We start from the raw sequence: 24,048 nt of genomic DNA, 5'->3' as shown, positions 1-24,048 counted from the left end.
CTGTGAAATAAGTCTGCTTTGGCATCAATATTGTTATGTTTAGCAGGGGGAGTTGACGGCACAGAACCACAAGGGGGCGATGTTGCTCTAATATATTTTATTATATATATTTACAATATATATAATAATCAAACAATAATAATAATACAAACTAAGGAAATGGAGTGTGAACTAGATCCAGAAGAGTATGTGGTGTGTGTGTGACTGTGTGTGGAATAATTGTTGTATATTACCGTAGTGTTGGGCGAGAGGCAAATCAAACAGGGCAAGGCAGAGCACGAAGGTCCGTGAGGCAAGCAGGAAGTCGGGGGCTAAGCGGGGCAAAGAAGGTCAGTGTCCAAGCGGGTGGTCGAGATCCAACAGGCAGTCAGGGAAGCAAAGGAAACGCGGGGTGAGACGACACGCACAGCTCGAAAACAGGATTTGTTGCAGGAACGACACGACACGACATTAAAACACGGACGGGAAAACAGAGAGAGCGCAGTATTGCATTAAGCTGTATAATCACTCGCCATACAGCAATAGATGATATCTGTCTATTACCTGACACCTTCTATGTTAGCTACTTCTCTTTGTTTTTAATGTCTATTTTCTATTTTCTGCTGGATTTACTCTCTATTTTATGCTGCAGCTGTCACATATACTGTAATATTGTACATGGTAATTGTTATATATTGTATATATGATATAGACATAATATAATGTAATATATCAGTATATATAATATACTGTACATATATTATGTAAATATTACGTATATATGTTATATTTTATATTGCTATATTTAGTCTATTTATACCTGCATTGTCCATTGCATCCTTACACATTCCATCATTGTAACTGAGCTATTGTGTGGAACAATTTCCCTTGTGGATCATTAACGTTTGTCTAAGTCTAAGCATGTATCAGGCTTACTGTACGGGAACAGATGGTTACGTTCTGGCACGGAACGCAGGTCTGCATTGGCTTAAGAAGCCCAGCCAGATCATCACAGACAGGTGCGCTGATTGCATATTGAATGCACTGCCAGCTGACGGCAGAGTGACGCATGCAGGAGAGGAGCGGCCGTGGGCGTGTCCCGAGGTGCGCTCCGCGGGGCTCCTTGAGTAATGTGCATTGGCATGCGCCCCTGCCCTGACAATTATTTTCTGAAAAGTCCGATTTTATCCCAATTAAAACATGCTGTGGCCTGCTTCGTCGATTCGTCCACATGTGAGCAAAACACCTGAAAAAAGGCACACGAGCTAAAGCGCTGAGAAGTGACTAGTAGTGTACTGCAATGTGCAGCAAGTAACATGGAAGACTCCGCCTCCTCACTAAAATGCTGCATATTCGGCTCGATTAAAACGTTTGAAAATTGAAAAGTTTGCAAATAGAGGAGTTCTTGAATCGAGGTTCCACTGTAAGGCGTTACCTCAATTAATATTTTTTTATAATATTATGTGCATTTAATAAATGTTTGAAGCCCTCCACACAGCTTCCATACACACTTACAAACACTTCCTATGCTATCAAAAAAAAAAACCTCCAAACGCTACGTAATTTTAACATCAAAACTTCAAAGATTAAAATCTGCGCGGCACGGATGTGGTGCGGGAACACTGGAGTCCAAATGCTAACATAACGTGGTTTGAAAAGGGCTTTTTTAAAGGGAAGTTTTTTGTCACCAGGACTAAATGTGTTGGTTTTCATGTAAACGTAACAGAAATAGTTAAAGAAATAACTAGAACATACAAATACATGCCACCTATTATCACCAAGTAATTTCCCCCACTTTAAATGAGCCAGTTTTTCAAGTATAGATATCAATTTTAGGGATTTTAAGTCTATATACAGTGTACATGTTTCTGCATGCTTCGAATGGGGGAAAGGTGGTGCCATCTGGTGGACAAACATAAAATGTAGTGTCCACTCGATTATTTGGGGGGTTTGTGTTCTTTTTACCTATTACAGGTTGTAAGCACACTTCCCTAAACTTGGGACACTATTTCTTTTTTGAATATTATATGCATTTAAGGTCTTTAGCAAACTGTGAAGTGGTGAGGGAACAATTTAGTCCAAAATGAAATGCTAACATAAAATATCATATTGTTAAGATAAATAGGTGGTTTAACAATTATAATTTGTATTAGGACATTTTTTTTGTCACCAGGACCAAATGTGTTAGTTTTTATATATGTAGAGATAGATATTTAGTTTGTTTTGTATTGAATTTGCTGACTTAGTGATGTCTTTTGTATTTGTGGTGGTTGTTTTTTGTCTGAGAGTAACTCTAGGCGATCAGAACTCGTTTAATAGAAGTATGGCTAATTTTGTCAGTAGACGGCAATTGTGCTTAGGTTTAATTGTGATGAGTCGCGTACATTGTGTACAGTGTTTGATGTACTGTAGCTGTTGTTTAATTTCTATATGCGTAAAAATATGTAGTTGTGTGAATGTATGAACACTAAACCTTATATTTTAATCATGTAAAATACACAATGGACGCTATACTTTTGTAATGTTTATTTTAGGTTTAGATTTTCAGTCTTACAAGTGCCTAGTGGTTAGAGTGTCCGCCCTGAGATCGGTAGGTTGTGAGTTCAAACCCCGGCCGAGTCATACCAAAGACTACAAAAATGGGACCCATTACCTCACTGCTTGGCACTCAGCATCAAGGGTTGGAATTGGGGATTAAACAGTGGCGTGCAGTGAGGTTCATATCAGGTGAGGCACTGACTTCATCACAGTCAGATTTACAAACATATGAACCCTAAAGAGTATCTTTTTCACCATTTGATTGGCAGCAGTTAACGGGTTATGTTTAAAAGCTCATACCAGCATTCTTCCCTGCTTGGCACTCAGCATCAAGGGTTGGAATTGGGGGTTAAATCACCAAAAATTATTTCCAGGCACGGCACCGCTGCTGCCCACTGCTCCCCTCACCTCCCAGGGCGTGAACAAGGGGATGGGTCAAATGCAGAGGACAAATTTCACCACACCTAGTGTGTGTGTGACAATCATTGGTACTTTAACCTAACTTTAACTTTACACTTACAAACTGTAGCACACAAAAAAGCACATTTAATTAAAAAAAACGTGATTATGGTCTTACCTTTACTTATAAGTGCGGGAACAGTGGTGTTCGTGTTGGAAGAGTTGTGAATGAATGAAATATGAAATCCGTGCTGCAGTCTGCAGGTGTACCTAATGTTGTGTCCCTGCGGTCGTTCGCGGCTCCTCCAGCGCGACTCGCGAGCATTGTTGTTTTTGCACTTTTTGGCTTCTTGTTAAGTGACTTTTTTTGGGTGGATTCGGTCTTGCACGTGGAGGGTTTGGGTGTGGGCTTTGGTTGGTGTGGCGCACCCGTCGGGCGGTGCATTCTGCGGCGGAGGTGCTTGGCACCAGGAGGCGGGGTTATGAGACGAGCCTCTCACAGTGCGTCTTCGCAGCAGTTTTATGATCGCTCAGCACAAGAAATACGTTACACACATACAGTTGTTGACAAAATACACTGTACATTGTATACCTCAGCTAACTAAACTATGGAAATGTATAATATAATTCATATAGCAATACGGTCTCACTGCACAGCAGGCCAGCAGTTAGCCGAGTCATTGCGCACAATCCATGTTGAGGCACAACGCAGTGACGTGCCTCAACTGGCTGCTGATCCCTGCACCGTCTCTTCTCAGTATTTGAACGGCAAATGTGAAAATAAAAATAAAAATAATCTAAAACTGGTGAAGTTAAATGGAAAATAACTTTAGTATAATCACTGGATACATATAACAATTTAATTATTATTTTTTTCTTTTTACTTTTTTTTTTCTTTCCATGATGGCAGGTGAGGCCCTGCCTCTAGTGACTGCACGCCACTGGGATTAAATCACCAAAAATGATTCCCGGGCGCCGAACCGCTGCTGCCCACTGCTCCCCTCACCTCCCAGGGGGTGAAACAAGGGGATGGGTCAAATGCAGAGGACACATTTCACCACAACTAGTGTGTGTGTGACAATCATTGGTACTTTACCTTTAAATGAAGGAAGAAGTGTAAAGAAATAAAACTGAGGAAGGAAAATAATTCAAAAGAAGGAACATCAATCCCCAACAAAACTTCTGGAGCTTCTGTTTCTTCATACTGTTTACTATGTGCACACGCTGGAAAGGAGTAACAAGGGCAGAATAATGACATTTTTGACGGTGCATTGTGAAAGCCGATGTTTTAAAGTAAACTAAGTCTCAAAGAAATATAACCTGCGGTGGCACTTCCTGTCAAAACATCCACATTTCGATGTTTTCTGCCCCTGACCCCTTGGACTCTTGAAACTGTGGCCCTCTTCATTATGTACTGTAGTTGATTAGCCCTGGTATCGGTGAATTGCCGTGAAATCCATACATTCATCCATCCATTTTCTTCCGCTTATCCAAGGTCGGGTCGCGGGGGCAGCAGCCTAAGCAGGGAAGCCCAGACTTCCCTCTCCCCAGTCACTTTGTCCAGCTCCTCCCGGGGGATCCCGAGGCGTTCCCAGGCCAGTCGGGAGACATAGTCTTCCCAACGTCTCCTGGGTCTTCCGCGTGGCCTCCTACCGGTCGGACCTGCCCTAAACACCTCCCTAGGGAGGCATTAGGGGTGGCATCCTGACCAGATGCCCGAATCACCTCATCTGGCTCCTATCGATGTGGAGGAGCAGCGGCTTTACTTAGAGCTCCTCACGGATGACAGAGCTTCTCACCCTATCTCTAAGGGAGAGCCCCGCCACCCGGCGGAGGAAACTCATTTTGGCCGCTTGTACCCGTGATCTTGTCCTTTCGGTCATAATCCAAAGCTCATGACCATAGGTGAGGATGGGAACGTAGATCGACTGGTAAATTGAGAGCTTTGCCTTCCGGCTCAGCTCCTTCTTCACCACAACGGTTCGATACAGCGTCCGCATTACTGGAGACGCCGCACCGATCCGCCTGTCGATCTCACGATCCACTCTTCCCTCACTCGTGAGCAAGACTCCGAGGTTCTTGAACTCCTCCACTTGGGGCAAGATCTCTTCCCCAACCCGGAGATGGCACCCTTTGGGTGTCTCGGTGCCAAGTGCACATATGGACACCCTTTATGTTTGAACATTGTGTTCGTTACGGACAATCTGTGACGAGCACAAAAGTCCAATAACAAAACACCACTCGGGTTCAGATCTGGGCGGCCATTTTTCCCAATCACGCCTCTCCAGGTTTCACTGTCGTTGCCAACATGAGCGTTAAAGTCCCCCAGTAGAACAAGGGAATCACCCAGGGGATCACTCTCCAGTACTCCCTCGAGTGAATCAATGAAGGGTGGGTATTCTGAACTGTGCGTCGAAGTGAGTCTGACTATGTTAAGCCAGAAGTTCTCCACCTCGCTCACTAGCTCAGGCTCCTTCCCTATTTATTTTTATGAATGTGCATTTTTTAAAGTCCTAATAAATAAATAAATAGATGCCAACCATAAAATATTTCTTTAAGACAAATAGTTTAAAAAAAAAATTTTTAATGGGACATTTTTTGTCACCAGGATCAAATATGCTGTGTTTTAATGTAACTATAAAGTGAATAGTTAAATAATTCACTGCTTCCTTGTAATTCAGTCACATGTGTCCCTCAACAGAAAATGTCAACTTCTCAAAAACTGCTGGGGGTTTTATTTTCGCATGTTAAATGTTAGTACTTGAATGTTAAATGTACTTGAACGTATAATAGACTGTATTTATATTATTTGCATGTCAATAATGCTGTATAATAGACTATTTATATTATTCACATGTGAAAAATGCTGTATAATAGACTGTATTTATATTATTCACATGTGAATAATGCTGTATAATAGACTGTATTTATATTATTCACATGTGAATAATGCTGTATAATAGACTGTATTTATATTATTCACATGTGAATAATGCTGTATAATATACTGTTTATATTATTCACATGTGAATAATGCTGTATAATAGACTGTATTTATATTATTCACATGTGAATACGGCTGTATAATAAACTGTATTTATATTATTCACATGTAAAAAATACCCAAGTGTTTATAGTTTATTGTGAGCGAACTGTGGTGCTGAATTTCCCCCAGGGATCAATAAAGTACTTTTTATTCTATCTATTCTATTCTAGTTCTTTTCTGCATGCTTTGAATGGGAAAAAGTGGCGCCATCTGGTGGATAAAGATAAAATGTAGAAATCGAATGCCATTGATCCACGTTAAAAGGACTGCATTAGTTTATGTTAAAGAGGTCATATTATGATTTTTTTTTTCTACATTTAAAACACTTCCTTGTGGTCTACATAACATGTAATGGTGGTTTTTTGGTCAAAATGTTGCATAGATTATGTTTTACAGATCATCTTCAAGCCGCTTTCTGACCGTCTTTACAAGATGCGCTGTTTTGTGGGTCTCCCCGCCATCTTTTTTTGTAGTTTTTATCACTTTCATATGGAGTCTCCTATTAGATTAAGTTGGAACTATACATTACTTTGTATTAGAAATGGCGAAAGCAGAGGATGCATGTGCATGTAAGAGTCAGTCTGCCCCATAACTAGAGGATAGAGACGAAACAATTCCGAACAGCTCGTTTGGCGGAAGTATGACGGAAGGCAAGATTGTTTTATGAATATGTCCGCAATGCATCCACGGTTTGATTTATAATTTTTGGGACTTATGCAGATCCCAAATACACAACAGCAGGTAGCCATAGGTAAGAACATTTGGTTTTGCTTCATAGGGCCCCTTTAAAAACAAATTGTAAATCAAAAATGGTATTTTCAATACCGTATTTTCCGGACTATAAATTGCCACTTTTTTCCCAAGCTTTGAACTCTGTGGCTTATAAAAAGTGCGGCTGATCTTTGGATTTTTCTTCGCTAACAACCATAATTATTTTTATACAACAAACTTACATAGTAGTAACACCGACACAGGGACTAAAAAGGCGTGTTATTGTTTGTGCTCTGGCGCCGTCTTTTGGTCGAATTAACTCACTGCAGATGCTGGGGGTTTAAAGTCAACAGTATTTCCTACTGTTTCATGCCTTGAACCGGAAGTATAGCTGCTGTTCCGTCTATTAGTCGTCCATGGCGTTTCGACTTGTATGGTGTCTTCATTCATCACTCCAAGCAACGTTTGTACGTTTTACAATATAACTAAAACAATTCATATTTACTATACTTCACATGTTTGATAGTAGTAGTTTTCATGCATACTTTACGTGCTATCGTAATGTAATCAAGCTAGCGTCGTTAGCATTAGCTCACATGCTAACACGCTCACAAGTGTCTGTGTTAGTGTTATCAAATTACAATGGCTTTCTTTTTGTATTGTTTCGTAAATTCACCAAAACATTACAGTTATTGAGTCAGTTTAGCTGGTTGGAGAGCTAGCTTCCACAGCTAGTGGGTCCATCTGTTTTGTTTGATCATCCGTTTTACTGCCGTTTGGAAACAATTAAGGTATGTAAATAAACATTTAAAAAATATTTCTGTGTGAATAAATAATTACAATAATTTATAGTCTGGTGCGGCTAATATACGGGAAAAATGTTTCTTCTAAAATTTAGTGGGTGCGCTCTATAGTCTGGAAAATACGATAGTTTTCTGAGACTTTTATGTTACAACCTAAATGTGTTGGTTATTGTGTAACTTTGACATTTTAGTTATTTATGCCACAGAATGTCCCCAGGAACTCCTAAAATAACTGTTTTAGGATTAAAATATTTGCAAATCCAACATATGTTTATAACTGTAAAATATTGTATAATATGTATGAAACTTGTAAAGAACATAATGTCATGGCTGTCTTGAATTTCCATTAATTTCTACAACTCTTATTTTTTTGTGATAGAGCGATTGAAGCACATACTTGTTGGTCACAAAAAACATTCATGAAGTTTGGTTCTTTTATGAATTTATTATGGGTCTACTGAAAATGTGACCAAATCTGCTGGGTCAAAAGTGTACATACAGCAATGTTAATATTTGGTTACATGTCCCTTGGCAAGTTTCACTGCAATAAGGCACTTTTGGTAGCCATCCACAAGCTTCTGGCAAGCTTCTGGTTGAATTTTTGACCACTCCTCTTGACAAAATTGGTGCAGTTCAGCTAAATGTGTTCGTTTTCTGACATTGACTTGTTTCTTCAGCGTTGTCCACACGTTTAAGTCAGGACTTTGGGAAGGCCATTCTAAAACCTTAATTCTAGCCTGATTTAGCCATTCCTTTACCACTTTTGACGTGTGTTTGGGGTCATTGTCCTGTTGGAACACCCAACTGCGCCCAAGACCCAACCTCCGGTCTGATGATTTTAGGTTGTGCTGAAGAATTTGGAGGTAATCCTCCTTTTTTATCGTCCAATTTACTCTCTGTAAAGCACCACTTCCATTGGCAGCAAAGCAGGCCCAGAGCATAATACTACCACCACCAAGCTTGACGGTAGGCATGGTGTTCCTGGGATTAAAGGCCTCACCTTTTCTCCTCCAAACATATTGCTGGGTATTGTGGCCAAACAGCTCAATTTTTGTTTCACCTGACCACATAACTTTCCTCCAGAAGGTCTAATCTTTGTCCATGTGATGTCAGATGAAACAAAAATTAAGCTGTTTGGCCACAATACCCAGCAATATGTTTGGAGGAGAAAATCCCAGGAACACCACATCTACCGTCAAGCATGGTGGTGGTAATATTATGCTCTGGGCCTGGTGCTTTACAGAGAGAAAATGGGACAATGAAAAATGAGGATTACCTCCAAATTTTCCAGGACAACCTAAAATCATCAGCCCGGAGGTTGGGTCTTGGGCGCAGTTGGGTGTTCCAACAGGACAATGACCCCAAACACACGTCAAAAGTGGTAAAGAAATGGCTAAATCAGGCCAGAATTAAGGTTTTAGAATGGCCTTCCCAAAGTCCTGATCGTGTGGACAATGCTGAAGAAACAAGTCCATGTCAGAAAACCAACACATTTAGCTGAACTGCACCAATTTAGTCAAGAGGAGTGGTCAAAAATTCAACCAGAAGCTTGTGGGTGGCTACCAAAAGCACCTTATTGCAGTGAAACTTGCCAAGGGACATGTAAGCAAATATTAACATTGCTGTATGTATACTTTTGACCCAGCAGATTTGGTCACATTTTCAGTAGACCCATAATAAATTCAAAAAAGAACCAAACTTCATGAATGTTTTTTGTGACCAACAAGTATGTGCTCCAATCACTCTATCACAAAAAAATAAGAGTTGTAGAAATGATTGGAAACTCAAGACAGCCATGACATTATGTTCTTTACAAGTGTAGTAGATTTTTGACCACGACTGTATACTCTTATTAAGCCATGCCGAGTTCGTCCCGAAAATTGTACTTACAGGAAATGTCTCTTTTCATTGTCTGCTGTTATTTGTCTTGGAAAACAAGCAGAGTTAAGTCTAACAATAGCAAATAAAAATGTACCGCATGACAGTCGTGCTCCCACGTAGCGACATCACTGTCTTCCCCCGTAGCTCACTTCTCCACCTGCAGCTTCCCGAGTATTGATTGACTGTGACAAAGCAGTGCAGGCGTCTGAGTAGGACCTGACGGATTTCTGTATTTTAATGCCGTGACCTCCTTTTTAAATGACTGCAGCACAAAGGAGTAAACACAACCTACACAGCATGGATGGCAGCTGTGCGTTTTATCCCATGTTTTTCCTATGAATTCAAATAAGCAGTTAAGTTGACAGAAGCCACAAACACAAACAAAGCAGGCTTTTCAACATCAATGCAAAAAAAAAAAAAATGCTTTTTTGCATGAATGTGTCGTGCATGCACATATTGATTATTAGGGCTGGGAATTTTTGTGCACCATGGACGCTTCAATTAATTTTGATTCGATTCTTGAAGAGTAACGAGTCGAATCTGAATCGATTCAAAATGATTATCGATTCATAATCAATACATTTTTAATAACATTGGGTGCCAGTTTTATGATGAACTACATTCCTCCATAAATTAGATCAACAGCTATGTTAAATGATATTACATAATAAATGCATTACTTAAAGAAAACTGGTTTTGTTTCATAAAATTCTACCCAATAAAAAGTCAAATACAAATAAGGCAACAAGAGAAATATACAACACATCTCTTTTCTAAAGTAAATCTGCACAGCAGATATGATCATCTACATCACAGGTGTCAAACTCTGGCCCGCGGGCCGAATTTGGCCCGCCGTGTAATTTCATTTGGCCCTTGAGGCAATATCAAATTAACACTAGAGCTGGCCTGCCGATTATATACAGCGGCGGTGCCGCGCTAACACCGCATTCACAGCTAATTCTCATACTTGCCAACCCTCACGGGAGACTCCCAAATTTCAGTGCCCCTCCCGAAAATCGTCACGTCCGCTTTTCATCCAGTCCAACGAGTGCTGGCCCAGTCACATGATATGTGCGGCTTCTGCACACACACACACACACACACACACACACACACACACACACACACACACACACACACACAAGTGAATGCAACGCATACTTGATCAACAGCGATACAGGTTACACTGAGGGTGACCGTATAAACAACTTTAACACTGTTAGAAATATACGCCACACTGTGAACCCACACCAAACAAGAATGACAAACATATTTCGGGAGAACATCCGCACCGTAACACAACATAAACACAACAGAACAAATACCCAGAACCCTTTGCAGCACTAACTCTTCCGGGACGCTACAAGGTGTGTTTGTGTGTGTGGGGGGTGGGGGGGGGGGGGGGTTGGTGGTAGCAGGGGGTGTATTTTGTAGCGTCCCGGAAGAGTTAGTGCTGCATAGGGTTCTAGGTATTTGTTCTATTGTGTTTATGTTGTGTTACGGTGCGGATGTTCTCCCGAAATGGGTTTGTCATTCTTGTTTGGTGTGGATTCACAGTGTGGCGCATATTTGTAAATGTGTTAAAGTTGTTTATACGGCTACCCTCAGTGCAACCTGTATGGCTGTTGATCAAGTATGCGTTGCATTCACGTGTGTGTGTGCGTACAGAAGCCGCACATTCTTGTGACTGGGCCGCCACGTTGTTAGAATGGATGAAAAGCGGACGTGACGACAGCTCGTAGACGACGTTAAAGGCAGTGCCTTTAAGGCACGCCCCCAAGACTGTGATCCGGGTGGACTACGTGATATAATGACTGATGAACACCTTCGTTGAATAATGAAGGTTGCCTCAGCTCAAAGCCTGACATTAATGAACTAGCATCCAAGAAAAGATGGCAGGTATCTGGCTTGGGCACATCAGATTAGATCAGTGTGTTGCAAACTTAACAGTTTAAAGTCCTGAATGTTTGGTTTATTCATTGTTATTTTATTTTCAAATTTATTAGCCTGTGGAAAAAGTTAATGTTGATATTTACCTCAGAAGGCTGCAAATAGTAAAGAGGCATTCAATTTTTATTTAAATTGTATTTTGCCATTGATATTTTTTTATTATTATTATTATTATTTGATACTCAATTTTGCATGTCACTATAAAGTTATATAAGCCTTGCTTGTTCAATATTCAATGCAAAACTTGTTTGGGTCCCTATTAATAGGTTAATTTGTTCAACCTTGGCCCGCGGCTTTGTTCAGTTTTAAATTTTGGCCCACTCTGTATTTGAGTTTGACACCCCTGATCTACATCAATACGATTTGCCTGAGTGGCTAGAAAGGACAGATAAAAAATGTTTTGAAATTAATTAATTAAAAAAATAAAATATATATGTGATTGTTGAATTTTTTTTTATCGATTAATTGCCTGAGTGGCTAGACAGGACAGATTTTTTTAAAATGAAATTAATAAAAAAAAAAAAAAACTTAAAACTAAAAATTTTAAATCGTTTTTTTAATATTTTTGTTTTAATGACTAATTGCCACATGGCTAGACAGGACAGATAACTTTTTTTTTTTTTTAATTAATTCATTTAAAAAAATAAAACTTTAAAAAAAATTTTTTGATTGTTGATTATTGTTAATCGATTAGTTGCCTGAGTGGCTAGACAGGACATATATTTTTTAAAAGAAATGAAATTAATTAATTTAAAAAAAGAAACTTGAAAAAAAACACAAAAACAATTAAAAAAAAAAAAAAAAATTAATCGACTAATTGCCTCAGTGGCTAGACAGGACAGATTAAAAAAATTTAATTAGTTAAAAATAATATTACAAAAACAAATTTGATTGTTGATTTTTTTTAATCAATTAATTGCCTGAGTGGCTAAACAGGACAGATTAAAAAAAATGAAATTAATTAATAAAGAAATTAATTTAAAAAAAATATATATACTTTTTTTTTAATCAACTAATTGCCTGAGTAGCTAGACAGGACAGATTTAAAAAAATATATATATATATTTGATAAAAAATTTTTTTAAAAACTTACAATAAAATTGTTTTTTTTTTTTAAATCGATTAAGAATCGTTAAAAATAAGTATCGCGATTAATTCAAAAATATATTTTTTTGACACCACTACTGATTACTACTAACATTGTTGTTGATGTCTGAAGCATACATTGAAGCCACACTAAATAGCAGAACACGTAGCAACTTGTCTTTATTGAACACCGGAAATTTTTTTTTTTTTTTTTTAATGTAGGGATTCCACATATATAGAGTCCAAATCCTACAAGAAAAGTCATTTAAATATTTATATATATCTTTACAAATGTTCATGAGCGAGTCGTAGAGATCTGAACCTGTGTTTTTGGGAAGTGTACAAAGATGGACATGCACAAGAAATGCGGAGTCACGGTTACAAAATGGCGGACTTCGGACCCTTTAAACTCTTTACAACCCCCCCTAAAAAACAAAAAGACACACTCATACTTTCCCCACGCTGTTGCAGTATTCTCACGAGAATTAGTTGGAAATTGTACAAAACGTAAACGCTCCAAATGTCGAATTAACCGCCGAGGTGTGTGGCCTACAAAAGGAAATAGACGTCTAATTAGGGCCAGCTGTGGCTGTAGGCAACCTCTTCACTTCATGTGCGTTAAAACGTTCCCCCAGAGATGCTTGTTGTGGATTCCATTAGTCTGCTCTGTCTTGCTGTTACAACATTGGTTCTCTTGCTGCCGTGTTGTGCAGTGTACTTGTTCCTGACACACCATGTGGTCAAGCTTTTCCTTCCACTTTCTCATGAACTCCAAATTATGATTAAAGTAAAAAAAGAAAATATTGCCTGCTTCTAATTAGCCTCCTCTTTGTGCTTAATTGAACACCCCGGCTACAAGTAGAGCATCTGCCGTGTTTTCTTGCAATATATCCTCCTAAAAAACAGCGTCTTTTGCAATTTTTTGGTCCATTTCTTTTGTCAAAATGAAAAAATTACAAAAAAATATTTGTAATTTTTATTAGCGCCGTTATGCAAAACACACATGTCCACTGCAGAGGACATCAGCTCTCGGGAGGACATACTGAACATTACGTTTGCGAGATATTGACGATATACGATATAAATGCAATATATTTGAGCGACGATAGAGCTTTTAATATTTACCGCAAATTTAACATAATGTAGCATTCTTGCTAGTGGCTAACGTCCCTCCACAGTGCGAGTCACCACTGCTCGCCTCCGCGGCGTTTCTTACAGGTATTATTATCACTGGAGGACAAGGTATAGCCCAACCTGCTACACTGCACGCTGTAGGAGCTAGAGCTATTGAATGTGAACAGAGGGGGGGTGGATCAATACAAATATTGACAGCAACGATACCAATCATAGTATCAGTATATGGTCAATACAGCAGACGGATGTTTTTCTTTATCACAAAAAAAATTGTTTTCGTTTTTTGTTATTGTTTACAAACAGGAAGTAAGAAGGACAAAGCAGGACTTTAAGGGCAAAAACTACTAGGTTTTTTTTAACTTTATTTTCCTCAAAATATTTCAAGTATTAAAAAGGAATAAGAAAATAATAACCATCCTGTGTTTCTGTTTGATTATAATTGTGACCAAAAATGGAATCGTTCAAAATGTCAGTATTTAATAATAATAATTTCCCTTGTGGATCATTAAAGTTTGTCTAAGTCTATTTATGGCCAACAGTGCCACTGCAAGTACTTGGTATCGGATCGATGCCCCAGCTTTGTGGAATCGCCCAAAACTAATGTGAAGTATCCATAATAATGGAAAAGAACCATGTTACCACCGAAAGTCACCAGTTTTTGGCAAGTCGATTCATAAAAGTTTTGAGACAATAATACAACAGGAAGTGAGGCAATGTGTTACCGTACACATCGGCAGCAAAATTAGTAACCCGTTTTTACCAATGATGTTAAATATTGTGACGTTATCGCAGATTTTAGGCCATGTCGCCCCATTACTAGCGTACATAATTGTGTACATCCTTTCTGCAACTACAACATTTGTATCATTTTAAAGCCGTTTTGGGCGAAAAATGTTGTCCTATCACTTAGGGCAGGGGTGTCCAAAGGTCTTTTTTTAACGGCCCCACGTCACATTTTAAAAATACGATTGTAAAAAAATAAAAAACATTAAAAGTGGTATTTAAAGAGCAAACAGGTGAAATGTAACAAGAAAATGTAGCAATGTTTACTCTAATCACACAAAGCTGCCATGTAGGCTGTTTCTTTCTTTAAAAAATAATAATGAATCAAAATCAATGTCATTATGAATTATTGACCTATTTAAGGCTCCAATTACGTCACATTAAATATTTTGAGATATTTTTTGGGGAAAATATTGCATATTTTGTGTATGCCATGTAAAAAAACAAGCTGTTTTTTTTTTTTATAAAGAAGGGCCTAAAACGAAGAAACAAAAAACATAAACAACAATACAACTTATAATTGACGGATAGATCTGAAGTTGATCTCGAGATTATTGTGCTAAAAGTAAACAGTAAAAATAAGAAAATTATAATTTATTTTTTAACACTTAAATGAGTAGGACCCTTTTGGATTCCCTACAATTTTAGTGTGATTAGTTTTTAAGTGTCATTGCTCAAAAAATAATAATGAATTAAAATCGATGGTGTTATGAGTTATTGACCTTTTTAAGGCTCAATTATTATATAATCTCAAATATCCCACTTAAAAATTTTATTGGGTGAAAATATTGCATATTTTGTGTTTTTTTCATTAAAAAAAAGGTTTTTCTTTGACAAAAAGAGCATACAATTTAAATCTTTAACAATTGTTATACTGACAGATAGACCTAATGTTGATCTAGAGATTTAAAAACTTGAATAATTATTTGTGTTATTATTCAAGTTTTTAATAATACTGAATAATGACACATTTTTTATATTGTTTGGACCAAAACCCTTTGGGGTACCCGGGATCAAGCCTGAGTGGAAGCCTAAATGTATATTTTTTATACATACACTACCGTTCAAAAGTTTGGGGTCACATTGAAATGTCCTTATTTTTGAAGGAAAAGCACTGTACTTTTCAATGAAGATAACTTTAAACTAGTCTTAACTTTAAAGAAATACACTCTATACATTGCTAATGTGGTAAATGACTATTCTAGCTGCAAATGTCTGGTTTTTGGTGCAATATCTACATAGGTGTATAGAGGCCCATTTCCCGCAACTATCACTCCAGTGTTCTAATGGTACAATGTGTTTGCTCATTGGCTCAGAAGGCTAATTGATGATTAGAAAACCCTTGTGCAATCATGTTCACACATCTGACAACAGTTTAGCTCGTTACAGAAGCTACAAAACCGACCTTCCTTTGAGCAGATTGAGTTTCTGGAGCATCACATTTGTGGGGTCAATTAAACGCTCAAAATGGCCAGAAAAGGAGAACTTTCATCTGAAACTCGACAGTCTATTCTTGTTCTTAGAAATGAAGGCTATTCCACAAAATTGTTTGGGTGACCCCAAACTTTTGAACGGTAGTGTATATTGTATTGGTTTTTAAAATATAAAATATCAAAATGACCACTGCTAGCTTTGATTTTTCAATGAGCGGCCCTCAGTGGAAAAAGTTTGAACACCCCTGACTTAGGGCGACTCACCGAATCGTACAAAACCCGACTAAATTCTCATGAGAACAGGCTTGCATCAGCGTCTCACACACACACACACACACACACACACACACACACAGTAATCTCACATTCCAAAACAAAACTGTTGGCATGGTAACGTTCCAAAGTATGCCTGCAAAGTGCTTTTGCAGCTTCGTGAAAGATCTCACTCGTGCGCTGAAAAAGGCGGTTTTGTCACATAGAAATGTAAAAACATCGCGGTTTATTTTTTGACATTTCCTCTTCCACCATTGTGTGTTTGTTCGTTTGTTTTCTTAGTCTTTCTGTCCTCGTGCGACACAACCTTGACGTCCTGACTTTATTGTAAGGACTCCTTTCATGTTGGTCCATAAGACAGAAAAAAAAAAAAAAAAAAAAAAAAAAGTTTTTTTGTTGTTTTTTTAATACCCTGTCAGATCATTTGGAGAAATTTCCCCAAGTGGGGACCGTGTGTGTGTTTGTGGAATGTGCAGTGACCAGCCCAGTGCTGAAAACACATGTAGCCATCTTAAATAGGGAGTCAATAAATAAAGAAATAAATATATATTAATGAACACACACACACGCACACACACGCACACACACACACACACACACACAGCTCCAAGGCACGGGGGAGGGTCAGGGGGGCCCAAAGTGGATCGGACTACTCCGTCTTTTCAGTTTTGCCGTCTTTGCTCTGAGGCTCGGCTGCCTTGCGGAGGTGCGACTTTTCCGAGCTGCCGTTGATCTGCTGGTCGTTGGGTCCGCTTGTTTTCCCGCTGGAGCTTTTGTCCAGGTAGTTGAGCATCTCGCTGAGGACTGTCTGGAAAGTGCTGAGAGCGGCACAAACCGCCGGTGTGCCGAAACCGTGAGTGATGAGACTGTTGGGGAGAAAAGGACATCATTGTGGATTGGGCGCCTTTGGGGCGAGCTAACCGATCGTTAACATTCTATAGAAAGAACTGAGTTGGCCTTTGCCATCGCAAACTGTGGTGTGTGTGCCACTAGTGGTGCGAGGGCTCCATCTAGTGGTACGCCAAAGAATCACTTGATTAAAGTACAGTGTTTTATTTTCCTACAGTGTTACTGTTAAGTACCAATGATTGTCACACACACACTAGGTGAGGCGAAATTATTCTCTACATTTGACCCATCACCCTTGATCACCCTTCTGGGAGGTGAGGGGAGCAGTGAGCAGCAGCGGTGGCCGCGCCCGGGAATCATTTTTGGTGATTTAACCCCCAATTCCAACCCTTGATGCTGAGTGCCAAGCAGGGAGGTAACGGGTCCCATTTGTATAGTCTTTGGTATGACTCGGCCGGGGTTTGAACTCACAACCTACCGATCTCAGGGCGGACACTCTAACCACTAGGCACTGTTCAAATTCATTGAAATATTCAATATGATGTCTTGTTTTTTATATTTAGGCCTACTACGATACTCTTATTTTAAGGTTGGTCATTATGGTGGTGCTTGGAGAGACAGGTGTTTTTTGAGGTGGTACTTGGTGTAAAAAAAAGTTTGAGAATCACTGGACTAGACTACAGGTGTCAAACTCAAGGCCCGGAGGCCAAATCTGGTCTACCACATCTTTTTTATTGTGGATTGCCACATCATTTTATAGAAGTTCCATTTTCACTTTCTCTATGCCACAGGTCTCAAGCTCAATGCCCAGAGGCAAAATCTGTCCCGTCACATCATTTAATGTGCCCCGCCATATCATTTATTGTGGCCTGCCATATCATTTATTTTGGCCTGCCATATCATTTAATGTACCCCGCCACATCATTCTAACGTAGCCCACCACATTATTTTAGTCTGCGCCGCCACATCATTCTAATATGGCCCACCACATCAGTTATTGTGGCCCGCTATATAATTTAATGTGGTCCACCACATCATTCTAATGTGGCCCACTGCGTAATTTAGTGTGCCTCGCCAAATAAATCTAATGTGGCCCACCACATAACTTATTGTGGCCTGCCATATCATTTAATGTGCCCCGCCACATCATTCTAACACAGCCCATCACATCATTTTAGTCTGCGCCGCCACATCATTCTAATATGGCCCACCACATCAGTTATTGTGGCCCGCTATATAATTTAATGTGCTTCACCACATCATTCTAATATGGCCTGCTGCGTCATTTAATGTGCCTCGCCAAATAAATCTTACGTGGCCCACCACATAACTTATTGTGGCCTGCCATATCATTTATTGAGGCCTGTCATATAATTTAATGTGCCCCGCCACATCATTTTAACGTAGCCCACCACATTATTTTAGTCTGCGCCGCCACATCATTCTAATATGGGCCACCACATCAGTTATTGTGGTTATGTAATTTAATGTGCTCCACCACATAATTTTGATGTGGCCCGCTGCGTCATTTAATGTGCTCCACCACATCATTCTAATGTGGCCCGCTGCATCATTTAATGTGCCTCGCCAAATAAATCTAATGTGGCCCACCACATAACTTATTGTGTCCTGCCATATCATTTATTGTGGCCTGTCATATAATTTAATGTGCCCCGCCACATCATTTTAACGTAGCCCACCACATTATTTTAGTCTGCGCCGCCACATCATTCTAATATGGGCCACATCATTCTAATATGGGCCACCACATCAGTTATTGTGGCCCGCTATGTAATTTAATGTGCTCCACCACATCATTTTGATGTGGCCCGCTGCGTCATTTAATGTGCTCCACCACATCATTCTAATGTGGCCGGCTGCGTCAATTAATGTGCCTCGCCAAATAAATCTAATGTGGCCCACCACGTAACTTATTGTGGCCTGCCATATCATTTAATGTGCCTTGCCACATCATTCTAACGTAGCCCCCCACATTATTTTAGTCTGCTCCGGCAAATAAATCTAATGTGGCCCACCACATAACTTATTGTGGCCCGCAATATAATTTAATGTGCCCCACCACATAATTTTAACGTGTCTCACCACATGATTTTAACGTGCTTCGCCAAATCAATCGAACGTGGCCCACCACGTCATTCTATTGTGGCCCCCCACATCATTTTAATGTGCCTCGCCACATCAATCAAAATGTGCCCCGCCACATCATTTTAATGTGTGTCGCCAAATCAATCAAATGTGGCCCACCACATCATTTATGTGGCACACAACATTGTGTTCGATTTATTTGCTTAATCCAGTCCATAATTTAATTCCACATACAGATATACTAAAGGTTTTAAGCATTGTACGTGCATACAGATGTTTTGAGTTTAATTTGAATTAATTAATATTTCTCTTTTGTTGAGAAAGTTGTTGTACATTCATTTTAGCTGTTTGCAAACGCACCAAATCGTTGATTTTCAATTATTTTGATTCAGTAAATAATGGGTTTGAGTATTCCAACGTTATGTATTATTTCAACTGATCTTTTTGTAACACGGTTAGTGACTGAAGCGTACTTTTCTAGTAATTTCCCCATATTTCTGCACAATAACTCAGATATGCTAACACAAGCGAGTGATTTTTGTTCCAGAACATATTTTGCTTTATTCATTATTGACGTGTTTCTTGTTACTTTACGTCGTATATTTTTTTACATGAAGTTTCCAATGATCTATTATCACTTCTATTAATTTGTTTTTTTACCCTGTCTATTTCTACTCTGTCTATTTGTATTTGTGTTTGACTTTCACTTCCACTGTTACCAAATAGCATTATTTCAGTTTTACTTGGATTCAAAGATAGTCCGTTTTTGTCAAACCATCTCTTAAATGTATTCATCTCTACTGTTATGTGTAACAGCTTGTGTGCCTTCTACTGAACTTTAAGCTAAAAACTTTTAACTCCTTTGTAACTTTACAAGTGTAGTTTATATAGAGATTAAACAAGTGTGGTCCCAGGACGGCACAAGATATATTTAGAGCTGTAGGCGTAAACTATGTCTAGATAAACCTTAAATATACCATTTTTCATGTAAAAAATGCGGAAGATTTTTCTCAGTGTATTTTTCCTTGCATATCCTATTATAGTGATCGCCAGGGGTGTCAAACTCATTTTAGATGGGGGGGCCACATGGAGAAAAATCTACTCCCAAGTGGGCCGGACTGGTAAAATCACGGCACGATAACTTAAAAATAAAGACAAATTCAGATTGTTTTCTTTGTTTAAAAATAGAACAAGCACATTCTAAAATTGTACAAATCATAATGTTGTTGGGTTTGTTTGTTCTTTACAATTAACTGTTGCGGTTAATATTATATTTACTTTATTTGTCGTTATTTATATTTTCTGAATAAATTATGGGATAATGTTCATCAGTCAACTTAATTTTCAATCTATCAAGATAAAATAATCATATGAAAATCAAATTATTGTACGTTATTTATGTATTTTGGTCTTTTTCCTCGAATGATGTGCTAACATCATGTGGTTTATTTTGTACATATGTAGCATCATCTACAAAGATACAAAGAATTGCTATAGCGACATCCAGTGGACACATTTAGAACAGCTGTTTCTTTCATTCAAAAATTTCAGGTTGATTTTTATACCTAGCAAACTCATCCCGCGGGCCGGATAAAACCTGTTCGCGGGCCTGATCTGGTCCTCGGGCCGTATGTTTAACACTCCTGGGCTACACGCTACATTTGAGTATTTTAACCAAATTTGCAGTCAATTCCAAGAAAATCCCAACTTTCCATGCGAATGCTTCTTCTGTAGCATTACACTTCCCTTTAGGGGTTTGATCAAACTTCCTCCAGAGAGTGACATCATGCACGTGACCTTTCTGCTAATAAGCGTCTGTTCCTCTCTCCGCCCTCATGTGGGACAAATAATTTGCTGAGCCGCCACTTTTGCAAATGGCAAATAACTCAGCAGAGACCAACAGGGCTCTGTGTTGCTCTTTGTGAGGGCTCCTTTGAATCCTACAGCAAGTTACGCTGAAACAAAAACTTTTTTGTGATTGACAGTTGCATATTTTTGTACCTGAAATGTGTGAGGTGTCTCTGGATGTCCAAGTCCAGGATGGGTGTTGGTCTGGAGGATCCCAGAGGAGAACGATCTTGACTCAATAAGTCTTGGAATTCCTTACAGATTTGCCTGACAAAAATAAAAATAAAACATTCCACCGGTTATATCTATTTGATATTTTAAGAAAAATAACATTTACATACTGTAAAATATCCATACAAGATACATGCAAATGGCTGAAATTATGAACTAAATTGATTTTTTTTTTTTTATCATACAGCACTACAGTGGGACCTCTAAAGTGGTACACAACCAAAAGTGTTCCAAATGTGAGATAAATCAACAATTTGTGGAAAAATATTCCTCTCAATTTCGAAGGGAAAACATGAAATGTGTATGTGATGCAATGTAAAATATTAGCACCTCTCGTCAGCCCTAAACTTTTTCCACCAAGGGCCACACACTGAAAAGTCAAAGCATGCGGGGCCATTTTGATATTTTACTTTGTGAAAAAATGCTAAAAGAAAACATTGTATAGTCAGAGGTGTCGAACTCATTTTAGATGCGGGTCACATGGAGAAAAGTTTACTCCCAAGTGGGCCGGACTGATAAAATCCCGGCACGATAACTAAAAAATAAAGACAACTTCAGATTGTTTTCTTTGTTTAAGAATAGGACAAGCACATTCTGAAAATGTACAAATCATAATGTTGTTGTTTTTTTTACTTACATGTTGCGGTTAATAGTAGTCTATCTTTATTTGTCGTTATTTATATTTTTTGAATAAATGATGTGATAATGTTCATCAGTCAACTCTATGGTGCTAAATTTTCGATTTATCAAGATAACATTTTTGATATCAAAATCAAATTACTGTATGTTATTTATGTAGTTTGATCATTTTCCTCGACTGATGTACTAACATCATGTGGTTTATTTTGCACATATGTAGCATCATATGTAGCAGTTTTAGCCGGCCCGCGGGATGAGTTTGCTAAGTATAAAAATGAGCCGGAATTTTGAATGAAAGAAACTGCTGTTCTAAATGTGTCCACTGGATGTCGCAATAGCAATTCTTTGTATCTTTGTAGATGATGCAACATACGCTACCGTTCAAAAGTTTGGGGTCACATTGAAATGTCCTTATTTTTGAAGGAAAAGCACTGTACTTTTCAATGAAGATAAATTTAAACTAGTCTTAACTTTAAAGAAATACACTCTGTACATTGCTAATGTGGTAAATGACTATTCTAGCTGCAAATGTCTGGTTTTTGGTGCAATATCTACATAGGTGTATAGAGGCCCATTTCCAGCAACTATCACTCCAGTGTTCTAATGGTACAATGTGTTTGCTCATTGGCTCAGAAGGCTAATTGATGATTAGAAAACCCTTGTGCAATCATGTTCACACATCTGAAAACAGTTTAGCTCGTTACAGAAGCTACAAAACGGACCTTCCTTTGAGCAGATTGAGTTTCTGGAGCATCACATTTGTGGGGTCAATTAAACGCTCAAAATGGCCAGAAAAAGAGAACTTTCATCTGAAACTCGACAGTCTATTCTTGTTCTTAGAAATGAAGGCTATTCCACAAAATTGTTTGGGTGACCCCAAACTTTTGAACGGTAGTGTATGTACAAAATAAACCACATGATGTTAGTTCATCAGTCAAGGAAAATGATCAAACTACATAAATAACATCCTGTAATTTGATTTTGATACAATTGTTTTTATATTGATAGATTGAAAAGTAACACCAATGAGTTGACTGATGAACATTATCCCATAATTTATTCAGAAAATATAAATAACGACAAATAAAGATAGAATACTATTCACCGCAACATGTAAGTGTAAAACATTATTATTTGTACATTTTCAGAATGTTCTTGTTCTATTTAAACAAAGAAAACAATCTGAAGTTGTCTTTTTTTTTTTTTTTTTTCTTTTTTTTTTATAATGTCCTGTCCAGCTTCTCGGGCAAATCATATAGCAGATGTAGATGCCCATATCGGCTGTTCAGATTTACTTTACAAAAGAGAAGTGTAGAATACTTCTCTTGTTGCCTTACTTGTATTTTGACTTTATTAAATGTATTTATATTATCATTTGGTGCAGCCAGGCCGGAGCAGGAGGGGTTAGAAAGAGAGAAAAAGGAAGACAGAGGGGGGAATTGTGGGGACAAGAGGGGGATTAGACAGAGAGACAAAAACAACAACAGCAAACACAACAACAACAACAACAACAACAACAGAGCAACATCAGCAAATACGACATGTACAAATATGATGGTAAAAGTAATAGCAAATAAGCAGTTAGCGAAAATATTTAAAAAAAATACAGAAATGACAATGAGCATTATTACACTAAAAATGGAGCAATATGAATACCAATAGAAATAGTGCTATTGATAATAAACAATACCAGTACTTTACCTTTATTATCAACAATACAATTGTTCAAATGCAACAATACATACACGTAATGATAACTTGAGATACGAAAGAATGCAGAAAAATGGAGGGGAAGAAAGAGAAGCAACCTACATTAACCTTGTAGATTGTTATAGTAACAATAGGTTAAGCTTTGTCAGTGTGCCATGTGTTATACCCAGTTTACCCTAGGGCAACAACGTTAATATATGTTTGATGAAACGTGATTATGTGCATGAGTGTATGTGTGCATATGTACTTGTATATGTACAGTATGTGTATATGTGTGCTTGTACAGTGAATGTATATGTACAGTATGTGTATATGTGTGTACAGCCAATGTATATGTACAGTATGTGTATACAGTATGTGTGTTTGAACAGTGAATGTATATGTACAGTATGTGTATATGTGTGTTTGTACAGTGAATGTATATGTACAGTATATGTATGTGTGTGTTTGTACAGTGAATGTATATGTGTAGTATGTGTAAGTGTGTGTTTGTACAGTGAGTGTATATGTACAGTATGTGTATATGTATGTTTTTACACTGAATGTATATGTACAGTATGTGTATACAGTATGTTTGTATAATGAATGTGCGTGTGGATGTACGAACTTTGAGTGTGTAAATATGTACTGTATTTATTTGTATATGTAT

The 24,048-nt window shown here is 38.2% G+C and overlaps 1 protein-coding gene and 1 long non-coding RNA gene across 2 annotated transcripts in view; one reads left to right on the top strand and one right to left on the bottom strand.

Moving 5' to 3' along the window:
* Window positions 1-24,048, top strand: part of LOC133640392 (uncharacterized) — a 404,767-nt gene that overhangs the window by 211,081 nt on the left and 169,638 nt on the right. The gene's annotated exons all lie outside the window — the stretch shown is intronic.
* The window catches only part of tfap2d (transcription factor AP-2 delta (activating enhancer binding protein 2 delta)), a 75,442-nt gene continuing 66,442 nt past the window's right edge, over window positions 15,049-24,048 (bottom strand). Inside the window, 2 exon segments of the mRNA XM_062035115.1 lie at window positions 15,049-16,882; window positions 20,973-21,086. Of these exon segments, the coding sequence (XP_061891099.1) occupies window positions 16,666-16,882; window positions 20,973-21,086 (331 nt within the window). The 3' untranslated portion in view covers window positions 15,049-16,665.

This window comes from Entelurus aequoreus, linkage group LG23, assembly GCF_033978785.1.
Source record: "Entelurus aequoreus isolate RoL-2023_Sb linkage group LG23, RoL_Eaeq_v1.1, whole genome shotgun sequence".
Taxonomy (NCBI): Eukaryota; Metazoa; Chordata; class Actinopteri; order Syngnathiformes; family Syngnathidae; genus Entelurus; species Entelurus aequoreus.
The sequence above is the reverse complement of the archived record's forward strand: the minus strand, read 5'-3'. Positions and strand labels throughout refer to the sequence as shown.